The following is a 16272-nucleotide window of genomic DNA, read 5'->3' as shown; positions in this document are numbered from 1 at the left end:
CAAAAAAAAAAAAAAAAAAAAAAAAAAAAAAAAAAAAGAGAAGAGAAAAAAAAAGCGCTTAATGAAAGTTATAAACTACCCCCCACTTACCCCACCCCCAATATCCAAATGGTTTTTTCATCTCTCCTTCAGCCTCCTCCCAGTACAATACAGTTTCCTGTTTTCTTTCTTTTTAAAAATTCCCTTTTAAGCTAGGATTATACTTTGGAAACTCAGGTCTAAAGTAACATGTGTCCATTCCTATAATAGTAGTAATCCAACAGTTCAGCACACTCATGGCCGTTGTTTGACTTGTGCAATCAGCTGGCTTAAAGAAAGCTGAAGAGTGCTTTAAATATCATTTCATACAAGGTCTTAGAAAAGGTGAAAGAAATAACTAATCAGGAAGATTGCTCTCCTCAAATTCATAAGGAGTTGGTTGGCATTTTGTAATGATTCATACTAAAAATAAGCAACATTTTCTTTTCTTTAATAAATGAACTGGTCCTTATGCAATAGGCCTTAGGCTGTGCAGTATTTCCTGTCTAATCAGTTACTAAGCTTCCCAGTAGCATCTTTGAAGATGAGGAGAAATGATGTTCCTGCCACGAGTTTACGACAGGCAGTTTTTCCCCCAAATGAGAAGCAAATGTAGTTCATTGGTAAATTAAACAAAAGGTCAGAAATCATTAAATGAAGATAGGGTTGGTCAACCCAGTTGAATAAAAATGCAACAAGCACCTTTCCCAGTTCTTTGCTGTAAGGCAGGGACGTTAAACTGCTGAAAATTAGAGACACCCAGGAATCTTCTAAAACTCCCAATTCCCAAGTCACAGCTCAGATCAATAAAATCAGAATCTCCGGAGGTGGAACCCAGGTGCCAGCTTTGTTTTAAGGCAGGGCTTCTCAGACCTTAATGTCCACAGGAATCACCTGGGGAGGGGGATGTACTAAAAGTACACGTTCTGATTCAGTAGGTAGATCAAGAGTGGGGCCTGAAATTCTGCATTTGAATCAAGCTTCCAGGTGATACAGATGCTGCTGGCTGGTGGACCACATACTGGGGAGCAAAGGTCCAAGATTAAGGTTCTTCACTCATTAGAATGACCAAGGAAACTTTTCAGAAAATTTATTGCCACCAACAGTGTGACAGCATTCCTATTTCTCTGCAGCCATTGTGAAAGACAGTGTGGCAATTCCTCCAGGATCTAGAACCAGAAATACCATTTGACCCAGCAATCCCATTACCGGGCATATACCCAAAGGAATACAAATCATTCTGCTATAAAGACACAGGCACACGTATGTTTACTGCAGCACTATTTACAATAGCAAAGACTTGGAATCAACCCAAATGACCATCAATGATAGACTGGATAAAGAAAATGTGGTACATATACACCATGGAATACCATGCAGCCATAAAAAGGAATGAGATCATGTCCTTTGCAGGGACATGAATGAAGCTGGAAGCCATCATCCTCGGCAAACTAACACAGGAACAGAAAACCAAACACCACGTGTTCTCACTCACAAGTGAGAGGTGAACAACGAGAACACATGGACACAGGGAGGGGAACACACACACTGAGGCCTACTGGTGGGGGCAAGGGGAGGGAGAGCATTAAGACAAATAGCTGATGCATACGGGGCTTAAAATCTAGATGACAGGTGCAACAAACCACCATGACACACATATACTTATGTAACAAACCTGCACCTTCTGCACATGTATCCCAGAACTTAAAGTAAAATAAAAAAGAAAAGAAAAGCAAATTGATTGTGTGGACCCTAGAGGGCTCATCCCTAGAGATTCTGATATACTTGTTCTGGGGCCCCAGGCAGTAGTAGGTGTTAAAAGCTCCCCAGGTGATTTTACTGTGGAGGCAGGTGTGAGAACCACTGCCCTATAAAAAGTTCTACAGACAAGTCATTGACAGTCATTGATCCACAGGTGTTTTAAGAACAAGTCTGACAAGTGGGAATAGTACAGGCACAATATTAAGAAGACTGTCAGTAGTAAAAGCTGACTGTTTCCAGGGCCCCTTGAGACACACACCTTCTCTGAAATGACTAATCCAAGACATAATTGGCTACAGTAAAACTTCAGTATAAACGGGAGAGTTGGGACTACCCGTCTTAGCAAGGCTGGGATCAGCTAAACCCACCATGTCCCACATTTAAAAATGTAATTCCTGCCCTGAACTATCTTTTCCTTGAGCTTTCCCTTTAACCAACTTCCTTTCCCTTTAACCAACTTCCCACTTCTCCCCTCTCTCCCAAACCTTTCCACTGTTCCCTCTGTTGACAAACTCTCATATTTTCCACCTTTTCACAGAACGTTCTTTCCACCTTCCGCCAGGTTGCCCTGGCTCAACCCTAAAGACCTTGCCCTTCCCAACTGTTCCTCCACCCTTTATGGGAAATTCTGCTGCATTGACAACCACAGCCTCTGGCCACATGTCGCTCCTCTCACTGTCCTTACCATATACCCATCTGCTGCCACCCATTAAGCACTCTGACAACACCTGGGTCTCTCCAGTACCACATTCAGCATCTGACCTCTCAGACCCTTGGCCTCACCATTTTTTATGACTTTCTCCTCAACTCCACCCTTTTTCTTCACTTCCTTCCCTGCTTAGTTCAGATCCATCCTTTTCATCTCTTGCCTGGCAAAACCACAATCCCAGATGAATCCAAATGTCCCCACCTCTCACATCTATACCAGGCTGCTGAATGAAACTAGAGACCATCACACAGCCACCATCACCACAGTTCACAATCAAGAGCCTCAACAGAATTCTCAAGGCCACTGATTAGTCCTTCCCTGTCGCCCTCATCTGCCCTCTTTCTCAAACTTCTGCCACTCTTTTAAAACCTCTCCACCATGTACCCTAGAACTTAAAGTATAATTTAAAAATAATAATAATATAAAAAATATCAAATTTTCACCAGATTTGAAAAGATACCACTTTTTCAAATTTTCCCTTTGAAAAAGTATCAAAATTTACAGATCATCAAAAAGTAGAGTACGGGAGAAAAAAGTTGCACATGCTGGTGCCAGATGACCTGGTCCATCCTCGATCTGCTCCATAAGTCCTTGGACAAACTACTTAATGGAATGCTGCTGTTTCTTGAACTATAAAGCACGGTTGATAGTAACACCAGGGTTTGTTATGTAAAGCATTCAGAACAGTGACTAACAATTCTCTTTACATACTAATTATTAATTATTAACTATAACTATTATCCAGGTTTTGGATTAAAGAGACTTCAGTAAATCAAGGAGCCTCTAAGTGGATGCACCAAGTTGGGTTTTTGTAGTGAGCATGCTACAAAAATATAAAATTACCATTACTTGGTAAGTAGGCCTATTGTTACTATTCTCTATTCATATCCAATTACACATTCCTAAAGTTTTGCTTGATGTCTTCAGTTTTCTTTTTTTATCTTCTGCTCAGCTTCCACTAGTTCTCTACCATTTCCCGCATCCTGAGACTCTTGTTGATTCCCCTTCATGTCAGACAGTGAATCTGGGGTTTGACACCTGCAACCCCACTGCATAACTCACCCAAATTACATTTATCAGGCTACAGTACCACAAAGAGACCTATCAAATCATATTCTTGAGAGTAGAAATACCTGAAAATATATATCTTTATTGAAATATCTTCATAGAGGTAATCAGATTCAAATGTTTTCTCTTAGCTATCATTCACATCAGAAAGTATAGGCACAACTGAATCAAAATGTTACAAAGAACTATTTTGCCAGATTCTTTAAAAGTTTCCTATAAAGTTGGAATGGTAAGAAGTAATGTGTAAGTAATTTTATTTCCCCTCTGGTTTCTGCCCACGGGCAAAATGGATATTTCATGTTAATCATAATTGCCTACCGGACATAAGTAAAAATAATATTTCATTGTAAAAAAAGAAAAGAAAAAGAAAAAGAAAATTGCACCCTCATACACTGCTAGTAGGGGAAAAAAGTTGCCACAACAAACCCTGATTGAGGGCACCTTTGTGTCATCAAAATGTAAAATGCATATACTCTTTGACCTAGCAATTCCACTTTTAGGAATTTGTCTTTCAAGTATATTTGAAAATATGTAAACTGACATATGTAGAGTATGTTCATTGCATTGTTATTTATAACAGCAAAACGTCGGAAACAACCTAAATGTCTATCAATGAAAAACTGGCTAAATAAATTGCGGTACATCCTTACAATGCCATACATCTACTGAAATGACAGAGAATGATCTTGATGTTCTTTATTATTGTATAAAATACTTCCAACTTGTGTTAAGTGGAAAAAGCAAGATGCAGTATAGTGTGTCAGTAGTCATGAGAAAAACAAGGATAAAAATAATGCACATCTCAATTATCTTACACATTTACAAAATAAAATCTGAATGGAAATAAATAAAATAAATAAATCAAATCTCTCCACCAACACCTTCTTGCTTTCAAGAGGACCTCGCCTCCTCCTTCGGACAGAGAGTAGAAAGCATCAGACGGGAATGCCCTTAACTTCTTGCCAGCAAGCCTATCTATACTCCATTACCATGAGCATCTATGCCCTTTCCTTCCTTATTACTCCTGTTACAATGTGCAAGGTGCTGCTTGCCTGGAGCACATTTCTCCACTTGTGAGTGCGGTGTCCACCTCCTTCTGCCTCTTTTACCTCCTCTCTGGGATTGTTGGGCTCTTTCTCCCTCCCTCATCCCTCCCCCAACCCCCTTTCTATCTTTCTCTCTCCTTCCCACCAGTATTTGAACAGGTTTAAGCCTCTCCTATCACTAAAAGAAAAAGAAAGAAAACTTTTTATTTAAATACCTATTCCTCCAGCTTGCTTCTCCTCTTCCCAGCCAAATGTCTTGAGAGAATTATCCATGTTATCCATATTCACCCCATCTCCATTTCCTCATTTCACTCACACACCCCCAAATCAGACTCCTGCACCTCCCCACCTATTCCACTGAGACTTCTGCCAACCGTCTTCTTGTTGAAAAATCCATCTGGCCATTTTGGCCCATCTTACTTGCCTGCTTGGAGCACCTGCCACTACTTACTTACTACTCTCCTTCACCTTGCCTTCCATGACACCATGCTGTCCTGGTTTCCCTCTCCCACACTGTTTGACATAAGGACCCCATTCACAAGAGTCCAGGTGACCTAGAGGATGGTGCACAAGCACATTCAGCAGAATCCCGGCAAGGATGACTCAGGAGGAAGATGGGCAGATCACGGCTCTGGTGACCTTTGCAGGAGGATGAAATTCCTACTTGGCAGGTGGAACTGAGGAATGAGCATGCTACAGTTGGACATTAAATGAGTCATCAATGAGAGGGCCGAGGCCAAGGACAGAAGCTGTCGAGAAGAGCACACAAAGTGAGCTCTGAGGTAGGAAGAGATGAGAGGAGGTGCATAGATGGAAACCAAGGCATGAGAGTTTTCAGAGTCGACATTCTAGCTCGAGTCAAGGGCAATGATGTCATCAGAGAGGTTGTTAGATATGAGGGCTGTGGAGGGAGCAGTTTCAGCACAGTGATGGAGCCTGGCCAGATTACAAAGGACTGGGTGGTTGGTAAGGAAGGTAAACACATGCAGAGACTGGAATTACAAGAGATGTGGTTGTGTCTAAGGCCAGTGCATAAAAGCTGCTCACACAAAAAGTCAAGGAGTACGGGTTGTTATTCACTCCGACGCATTTCTATAGTTCAGTGATTTGGGGACAGGGCAGGTTAGTGCTATCACTCACGTTGAAGTTTAGGACCTTGAGGTCCACTCACCTAGATTTCCCAAGATGTTTAAGGGTAGCTCTCATTCATCAAACAGTGGCACTGGGGCATGCTTAGAATTGCTATTAGATTAGAAGCTCTCTCCCAGTCCCTTCCAATCCTAAAGTTCCATTAGTCCTTGGCACACATTCCCACCTCCACAAATGGCAGGCTTTTATAACTCTTCAAGACAAGCATTCAGAGATTCTAGCTAGTTGATGATGTTTCCCTGAAAACACACACACAGGCAGAAGGTTGTAGATTATTTTTACAGAAATGCAAGATAACAGGACAAACATGATCCATCTCTTTGATCCAGCAAAATTGCCTCTAACTGAAAAATCTTGATTTGCATTATGGAAGAAGTTGTCACTGATATCTGACATAACAGACTGGCATGGCTTGTCAAGACACTGAGAAAAAATAACAGAAAAAAGTGGGTGCAGTTTGGCATCTAAATGGCATCAAGCTCCAGATTGAGCTAAACATTAGGAAAATAATGGGACTGCATGGTTCAATCTACTACAGAGGTGTGAGACCTGGGGAACACGTTCAGCCTCTGCCTCCATTTCATTAGCAGCCCCTGTGAGTCATAGCTAACATCAAATGGCAAAGCATGGCTATCAATTAAGATGTTCTGAAAGGCAGTCAATACCCTGGCTTGAAGTCAGGCTCATTACAACTCATATTCTTTGGGTTTAAACACATCCCACACACAGCACAGACATCTACACACACTTGCAAGCTCATGCACCAGAAGCTAAATCATGTTACATGATGCACTGAAAAGGATCACCTAAGGGAAAAACAGACCAGGGCCATCCTTTGTGACCCCCGAGAAAAACAATCTTAAATTATGTGGGAAGATGTGCACCAACGACTGCTGGGAAAACACAGTGGAGCACAAAGGTTCTCCCAGCCTGAGCAATCTGCCAGGAGACAAATCCACACACTGAAAAAAGCCACACATTGAAAAAACTATCATAGGGTCACAGATATAGACAGCTTGACTATTTTAATCATCCAGTCTAATTGCCACATGGTTGAGCTCGTCAATTGCTACAGAAATGATTGTGAGGGGTGCTGAAAATGCCAGATGAGCTCCACGGTGTCTGACTCAGCCTCTTTAAATATGACAGACAAAATATCAGGCCATCCATAAAGCCAACAGCAGTGCTACAAACAGCAGAAGCTCGGGTGCTGACCAGGGGTAAGCGAAGCATGTCACTTGTCCTTGAGGTAGCACAGACCTCAAAGTTACTTAGGCCTGTGGAGCAGTCACCAAAAGGACAATGAGGGAAACACATTAAATAGTATCAGATGCCACATTACATTATAAAATTATAAACATTAGCAATCACACATGAAAAAAGCCTTTGCAGGCGTTCTAGAGTCTTCTTTATGGTCCAGGTGATTTTGATTACTGTATATATACTTGTGATGAAACTATGGCCTGTACGCAAACTGTATTGTGTTTTACTTAAATATGTAGGGTTTTTTTTTTTTTAAAGCCATTTACTTAAATGTTTTGAACCAAAGAAAGAAATTATTTCATTGAAGAGGACTGAGTTAGAGGACATAAAACCCGGGAGATACATTCATGTTGGGAAATCAACTGTTGATGTCAAATAGTGTCCAGTGAGTTTCCAGTTGGAAAGGACTCTATCTGTTTGCACACTGCCTGGGAACATGTATGGAGTTGCTGTAATCTTTATTTGCCAGATTTCGTCAAGAGAGGTGGAACAGAAAGTAATTTGTCCCTCATGTCAAGAGAACGAAAAGAGAGCAGAGAAGCGATTAGTGTGCAGGAAGAGTTGACTTCCAGTCTTCTGTGCGACTAATGGAAAGCAGTCATGGATAAGGGTGTGTGTGTGCTTGTGTGTAAAGGGTAGGATGTTTGAATAAGTTAGGGCTTTCCAAGACATGGAGAGACCTGAGAGAAAGAATCAAAGTCTAACTTGAAAGCAGAACTGAAGAAAAGGGAAAAGATTAGTATTATTAACAAATGAAGGAAAGTAAGGCATTAACTGAAATGTGATGTATTAGTCTGTTTTCACACTGCTATAAAGACATATCCGAAACTGGGTAATTTATGAAGGAATGAGGTTTAAATTGACTCAGTTCTGCATGGCTGGGGAGGCCTCAAGAAACTTACAATCATGGCAGAAGGGGAAGCAGGCACGTCTTACATGGAGGTAGGAGAGAGAGTGAAGGAGGAACTGCCAAACACTTATTAAACCATCAGATCTCATGAGAACTCACTCACTATCACAAAAGCAGCATGGGGAAAACCACCTCCATAATCCAATCACTGGGATTACAATTTGAGATGAGTTTTGGGTGGGGACACAGAGCCAAACCATATCATGTGAATCTACATTTGTATATATTTAAGTATTGTTCTGGTTTGTAACATCTCTTAACAAATATTAACAAATATCAGTTCATAAGTGTTAACTTTGCTTTTTTAAGTTATATTTTGAATGGAAAAAAATCGCTGAAAAAAATTATGTGCATTCATGTCTATGGAAAGCCAGGGATGAATCCACTCCACTCTCTTGGTTTCTAAATATCAAAGATACACTCAATAACCTCACACTTTTGAAAATCATTGGTCCTTACACCTCTCCCAACTCCAAGTCTGTCAACACACCTCTCCAGTGCTCCCTGCCTCTCTGCCCTACCTGTCTCTCTCCCAGTGCTCCCTGTCTTGTACCTTGCCTCCAGCCTACGTTATCCCTCTTTGCTCTCTCAGAGACCCACATTTAATCACTCCATCAAATCTGTTCCCTCCTCAGCACCTGGTTAAGTCCCAGGCCCTCTTCCTAGGACCTGGCAAGAGTCTCATTGCACTGGGCCTCCATATTCCAGTCCATCACTTGCCTTCTCTTGGGATAACCTTCTGATATACAGCCCCAACCCCTGAAGCCCCGGAAGACTTTTCATACTCCAGCCTCATTCCCCGCTACCCGCAGCCTTGCTCCTCAGCCCTGGTCTCCCTGTTCCCCTGAACAAGACTTGTTTTTGCTCAGGCCTTTGCCTGGAAAGCCCTCACTCTTTTTTTTTTTTTTTTTTTTTTTTTGGCATCCCTGCTTCTGCAAACCCTACTCACTGCTTCCGGTGTGAAGTTCTTGGCAGAATTGATCTCTCTGTCCTCTGGGCTACCATGGCACTTAGTTATCACACAGTGGGGCACTTATCACATTACATTAAAGTTGCTGATGTGTCTGTCTTACCAACCAGATTATAGGCTCCTTTAGGGCAGGAACCAGGTCTCAAATCTCTCTTCATTGAAAGTACCTAGCAGAGGCGCTGGCAAATGGGAGGTGGTCAAACAATCCTTATTAAGTTAAATGCTATTACTTCAGGCTCCCCAGCCAGGAATTACCTGGTGACGACTTACTCAAATTGAGGCTCATACAGAGGAAAGAGACTCATAAGTAGACACACAAAATCTGAGACCCGCAATAAAAAATGTTCCTCTCCTAATTCAACGGAAATTCTGGGAGAAAAATAGATAAGTGAAATCTGGGGGCTGCCCTTTACAAATCTAAAGGCTACGGACTTTATCAAATACTATGTATAATTTGATATGTTCATAGAAATCACCATGGTTAGTGTTTCAAATTTAAACACTTTTAAGGTATTGGAAAATGCAAACAGTGAATGAATGTACGTATACAGAGGACAATTAAATGCATATTTTTTCATGTACAATATTGATCAAAGTACACTTCACGCAAAAAAACCCTGAACAAATCATCAGTATACAGCAATATCAAGGAATTTTCACCAAGAGAATGCAGCCACATAACCAGTATCCAGATCTAGAAACAAAACATTCCTGGGCCCCAGAAGTCCCTTGTGCCCTCGCTCTCGCTCTCTCTCTTTCTCTCTCTCTCTCTCTCTCTCTCGATAGGATCTCACTCTGTTGCCCAGGCTGGAGTGCAGTGGTGCAATCACGGCTCACTGCAACCTTGATCTCCCAGGCTCAGGTGATCCTCCCACCTCAGCCTCCCAAGTAGCTGGCACTACAGGCACATGCCACTACACCCAGCTAATTTTTGTATTTTTTGTAGAGACAGGGTTTTACCATGTCGCCCCACTGGTCTTAAACTCTTGGGCTCTAGCAATTTGCCCATGTTGGCCTCCCAAAGTGCTGGGATTATAGGCGTGAGCTACTATGCCTGGCCCTTTGACCCTTTTTCTAATCGCTGCCCTCCTTCTACAGTCATTATTCCGACTTTGAACACTATAGAGCCATTGTGCCTGTTCTTATTCTTTGTATAAATGGAACCACACTGCATGTAATGTTTCCTGTTTGGTTTCCTTTACTCAACATTATTTTATGAGATGCACCTATATTGCTACAAGGAGCAATAATTCATCCTAAATCTGTAAGTGTGAATGATTCTAAAATTTTATTACAAATGGAGCCATAAGCTGCTGAACCATAAGGAATTCAACATTTCTTCATTTTCACCAAGAATTACTTGAAGTAAAACTATCCATATTTTAGTAAGACAAAAAGGTGTCATGTTCCTGAACCTTACAGACTCTAAGACATCAAGCCATTAACTTTCTCAGTAAACATTTCTAGAAGGAAGGAATAAATGAAGCAGAATTATAAAGCACTCTTTCAGGGAAAAAGAAAAAGAAAACTAGAGAACTGAGGGGGGGAAGACCCCCCGGAAGTTCCCTGAATACTTTTGTCACAGTCATTTTTGAAATCAATCTAATTTTCTAATCCCTGGAAACAATTTTTGCATCTTTTGGTGCTTCATTTTTGACATTTCACAAACATTTAAAAACTGTAAGTTAGAGAGAAACTTCTTTTTACTCTTTCATGTGTCCTATCCTTTCATGTGTCAAACCCCAGACTGATGGTTTGCTGAAGGTGGTGAAAAGAAAAAGGAAGGGTTTTGCCACCACATTGTAAAAAACTGATAGGAAAAGCTTCAGATTGGATTTGTAAAACAAATACAGAAGAATTATTTGTGTCCTTTCGCCTTTGAAAGGTTATGTGCAGCACCCAGCAAGCTACGGCTCCATATTGTTTTATATGGTATACACTTATCACACAATGCTACTATCCAACAACACACAAATTCCAAGTTTGTCAAAATTCCTATGAGCACATACCTTGGGGATTAAAAAAACCAGTCATCCAAAACACATTAGGCCTCCCTTCAAATATCCACGTAGAAAACTGAGCATTTCTTTCCAAAAGTTCAGTGAACCAGAAGCCCAGTGTGGACGAATCCCAAGACACTCTTTTCCAGAGCTGAGGTATACGAGCATCATACATGTTGTCCAGAGCATCTCTCAGGTTCTGGAGAAGAAAAAGTTAAAACACATGAATAAGAAGCATCAACAAAGAAGAAAATGCCTACTGATGTAAGAACAGCTCACCTCACTCATAATGATTGTTCCTTCAATGGCCAATTTTAGATCACTTAGGCTACTGCGGAGTATTGAAATGACTCTTTGCATTCTGTCAATTTCTTGTCTAAGAAATATATTCATTGAATTAAGATGGCCCATCTTTATCAAACGAGATTTCACCTAAAACAAAGTAAACAACGCAATAAAAAAGATTTTATCATCTGCCATTTCTCTTCCAATGACCTCTTCTTTCTCAATTCGTTTTCTTCCTCTGGATATATCTCTACCAGCCAAAATGAACTCTAAAATATCTCTTGCAGAACCAAACTTGCCATTAAAATTTCCATTTCCTGGGTTTCCAAAACTACTGTTCAACTAAAATGATTTTTATTTCCTACTGATTGTACTTAGCTAATAATTGGAAATGTACTTTAAAGAACTGAAATAAAATTGTACCTTTTTCTCCTTTCACATGATTAAGTACTGGGTGTCAATTAGATATTCTTTTTGCAATCTAACCTTCATAAGAATACAGTAGAATTTTTTCCTTCATTATGTTTGCAGAGTTATTAGAAATGTCATAGAAAGTTAATACAGCAAAAATCTTTACAGAGCAGTTACCAACAAATATGATCAGCTATAGTTTCCAAAAGCCATTGTTGCCTTAGCTATGACAGCTAAAGAGAGCCTTTCCTAATCCAGTAAATGAAAATATTTGATTTTGTGGGAGAGCAGTTAAATATCTGTCATGTGTTCCTTTTGATGTATCACTTATTGACTATTTTGAAGAGATCAATACAAAAGCCTCTGGTTGTGGGAACAATAAAATATGACGATTATTGGAAAACAAGCCAATACAATATACACATTTCAATTTGGTGACATATGCCCAAGAAAAGATTGACTACAAATACTGGCAGGAGCTCATAAAGGGATTTGAACTTTCTGCTGGCCACAATCAAAGAGATGCCCGAATTGCAGGAACAAGGACGGGACACGTGAAGTGGGAGAGAACTCAAAGTGAGGTGTCAATCTGAAGGATCACGGGAGGCCAGGAACTGCAGGACTTTCTGCCAGAGATGCCCACTGCTCCCTCAGAAGGCTTGGAATGTTAGAGACGGGTGGGCTTCAGAGTCATCTCCTCCTTTTATAGGACAGGCCTCTAGTGTGGCGCAGAAGTTTCCTTTCAGCAAGGGACACCTCTGTTTACTGCAATTGGGTTGTTTCTAGTGAGCGAGAGAGGAAGATGGAAAGCACAAAAACGGAAGGAGATATAACACTGAGCACAGATATAAAACAGGCAGCTGAATAGGACTACCTATGCAGGTGGGGCAAACTATATTAAAATCAGTCAAGCATGCCAGGGAAGGTCCCTGGCCCAGCCTGACGTAGCAACCTTCAGCTACTCTCCAGAATTCTTGGTTCTAGAGCCTACATTTTTGCAGCCTCCAGTGCCTCGTTCTCATCTCCATCCCAAGTCCTTCAACCTCCAGTGGCTGAATAGCATATATATATGCTATACAGATGTGTGTGTGTGTGTGTGTGTAATTACATCTATATATAATTCCCTTTAAATCAATCCATCTCAAGAGTGGAAATTCACTCTTAGGAAAAAGGGAAATTATAGAAATACTTTTGCAACCTCATGAGTGGAAAATAAAGCTCAGGAACTGACCACAGTCTCAAATCAATAGCCCAGGTATCTCTAGTATATTAGCAGTTTCAAACAAATCGCCTTGTCCTGCTTAGCGTTTTAAAAGGGAAACTTTACTTGAGATAGAGACATGCTTAGAAAAATCTTAAACCCTAGAAAATGCAATTCTAATCCTGATTCTGAGTATAATTATTGCTCCAGCCTAAAATTGTCCTTTTATTAATAAAATGTAAGACTTGCTGTAATCTTATATAGCATTTTCATTATGTTTCTGGGACCAGGTAGTTTTTTTCTACAATAATGTAGCTTCATTTTTACTACAGAAGTCAATGGTATAATTACATTTTGATTTACAAAATTCACTTTACAGCCACATGTTCAAGAACAGATCTCATCTATAAAATAAGACTTTATAAAAAGTAAGTGATCTTGGAACAGGGACAAGTTTTAGATGCCTCTTAGTACAAACTCTTTCCCATATAGGAATCCATTTAGTTACACCCCTGATGCTCAGTTGCTGCTGGAATAATTGCCAGAACAGAGGTGTTGTTGGTGAAGTGGCTCCAACCAAGACTGGACAGCTCGAATTATCACAAGGTCTTGAACCTTTCCCCTGGCAATAGCAGCCCTGTGGTACAGTCATATAGAGTAAGCTTTATCTCACTTTCACATGCCAGTATCAAAAATCTCTGAAGGCAAGTATGCTGCCTTGTTTTTTGAAGATCACACCAATAAAACTATTGAAAGTGTATACTTACAATATTTATCCATTTAAAAATATTTTCTCCCCTTACCATAACTATCTCTACATGAAGCTATTGATTTCAATATCTTAACCAAAGGTCTTGGTACCTATCTACACAATGGAAACAATAATTATTTTAAGAGGCAAGAAAACACTTGTTATTGTTGGGACACTCATTGCATGCTAAAACTAGTTAAGACTGCAGGTTTTAGAGTCAGATCACTTTGTGTTCAAATTCTTGCTCTGCCACTTAGCTTGGTTTCTGCTGGTGCTGTCCTGAGCACTGAGTGTCATAATGTGTATGAAGCACTTAGGACAGGGCCTGGCTTGTAATGAGTGCTCAAAAACACAGCTACTGTCCCATGCCACGTCATTCTAATCAATGAATAAGTGTGGTTCTTAGAAAACTTCAGATTGGTAACGGGGTGCTTATATTCATCATAATATCTCCATTAATTGTTCTACCCTATTCAATGAGTTGCAGACGTGATTAAAAATCAATGGAGTAGACGGGTGAGTCATCTATCTACAGTTAAAACACTTAGAACATCTTAAAGAATACCAAATCACCAACACCATTGCCTTTTGGCCTTAAAGATTTTTGAGTTGTTTTTTTTACCACAGCTTAAGGCATCATAGAAACTGATATATAAATGGGTCACTGTGGAAACTCTGATTGAGGAGGAATTAACTTGTAAGGGAATTTTTAAAAGAATGCAATATGGAAAATGTTTTCTTCTGATATTTTTAAGTTTTGAAGAGAGAATGACGTGAACAATGAGAGATGCAGAGTTTAGTAATATAGTCAAAATTTATCACGCAGGTCATCTGCCACATAGTCACCAACAGGTAGATTCTTGCTTTCCATGGTAATCAGACTTAACTGTTTAAATATACAAATAGCTCTGTATGCCAGCGGGAAAGCAGCAAGGCTTACCTCATGAGGAATGTAATCAGGAGGGAGTTTACTCAGCATATCTTCAGATAATCTATAAACAATGGCCTCCCGGGTCTCTCCCACACCACCTCCACTCTCTTTGGGTTGAATGTTGGTAATTGTTTCAAGAACAGCAGAAGCAGTGTTACTCTGATACCTAGTAAAAAGAGTGAGCTGTTCAGCACGTCACAGGGAAACACGTAAGAGATAATTGTTAAAGCTAAAATGAATGGATAGAATCACTTAAATCAAAGCAAGCTACGGAAAAAAAAAAAAAAAAGGAGAAGAAAAGTTAACTACTATCAACCTGGGGGAATGAAAAAAACTAGAGATCCATTCTACTACCTCCTAATAGGACATCAAGAACATCAGTGAAATGAAACACTCTCCATCTTCAAGGAAAGAGACCCAAAAACTCCCCTGGAAATCCAAATCGCTGCTTCACCATCTTGGTTGTAGCTAACCTGACCACCTCTTGCTAAACAGTGAGCTCACCTCCGTTCACTCTCCTCTGCTATAGAATGGTCATAAGAGTCTATCATTATAGCACAGCTTGTTTGCTCAAATAGGACCACTCATATTTCCTCACTGAGTTATAAACTATTAAAATGTTTTCATCTTTTCTGTCTTGTTTTCTCATTTTTCCGCTGGTTTTATGATTTCCAGGGCAATCTATTGACACCCATCTGCTCCACCTGTTCAAATGCAGCTATGCATCTTTAAATCCATTTATTCAATAAAGATTTACTACGTACCGGGCACTGAGCTAAGTTCTAGAATATAGCAGGGAATAGGACATAGTTCTGTCCTCTAATGGAGGAGATAGATATTAGACAACCCCATTCTAACAAGTGCTGTGGAGGGAAGTAACAGGATGCTTTCAGAGAGTTTTGATTCTCTCATTCCCACTCTTTAGCTTTCTCTCAGGTTGACCAGATACTCTGAGATGCAGGAACTTAGTCTCTGTACCTGAGATGCTGGGTTGACCAGTTATCTGGACATTTGAGTAGAAATGTGTGTGGGGGTGGGCGGGTGGGGTGGGCACTGTATGTGCATATGTGTGTGTATGTATTTGTGTGCTGGAGGTAATTTACACTAGAAGATTAGTAAAAGTTTTTGTCACATGTAAGCTGAGACCAGAAGGACGAACAGGTCAGCCAGGCAGTGGGGTGGGGTGGGGTGGGAGGCAGAAAAGGACATTCAGACAAGAAGTAAGGGTAGGGGTGAAAAGGGTTTCAGTGCATTTGAGGAATGGAGATAAGGCCAGTGAGGTCAGAGCCAGTAAGCTAGAAGTGATGAGGATGAAGAAGAGGCAGGGGCCAGACCATGCAGGGTTATATAGGAACTTGTAGGATTCTGAACACCACCCTAAAGGCAATGGGCAGCCACTGAAGATATCCCTAGCCAGGTGTGACATGGTCAGATTTAAATTTTTCAGCCTTTTCTGAACTCCTAATTTACCATCTATACACTTCACATAATTTTATTTTGGAGGGTTATTGTTTTGTTTGCTAATTTTGTCTCTTGTCCAGATGTCAACCACATTCATATTTCCTTTTGTAGATGTGAGAGGCAAATCTAAAAGGGATTCAGCAAATGCTTGAGATTAGTGACTTCTTTTTCTGTTTTATTTTCTTGAACAGAAAACAAGCCATTGTAATATGGAAATATATATCCAAATATTATACATGCATACCTTTTAATATAGCAATTCTACACCTAAGAATTCATCCTTAAAAAGAAAGAGACATTTGACATTTCCATTTCTCACAGTATGGTGCAAATGTTAC

General features: G+C 40.3%; 1 protein-coding gene across 2 annotated transcripts in view; it reads right to left on the bottom strand.

Moving 5' to 3' along the window:
• The window catches only part of DNAH8 (dynein axonemal heavy chain 8), a 322639-nt gene that overhangs the window by 9142 nt on the left and 297225 nt on the right, over positions 1-16272 (bottom strand). For both annotated transcript variants that reach the window (XM_025382614.1, XM_025382615.1), the window contains 3 exons: positions 14483-14639; positions 11174-11326; positions 10904-11093 (listed from right to left, as the gene is read on the bottom strand). In XM_025382614.1, coding sequence (XP_025238399.1) covers positions 10904-11093; positions 11174-11326; positions 14483-14639 — 500 coding nt within the window. The remainder of the gene's footprint in view (positions 1-10903; positions 11094-11173; positions 11327-14482; positions 14640-16272) is intronic.

Source organism: Theropithecus gelada, chromosome 4 (assembly GCF_003255815.1).
Source record: "Theropithecus gelada isolate Dixy chromosome 4, Tgel_1.0, whole genome shotgun sequence".
In the NCBI taxonomy this organism is placed as follows: Eukaryota; Metazoa; Chordata; class Mammalia; order Primates; family Cercopithecidae; genus Theropithecus; species Theropithecus gelada.
The sequence above is the reverse complement of the archived record's forward strand: the minus strand, read 5'-3'. Positions and strand labels throughout refer to the sequence as shown.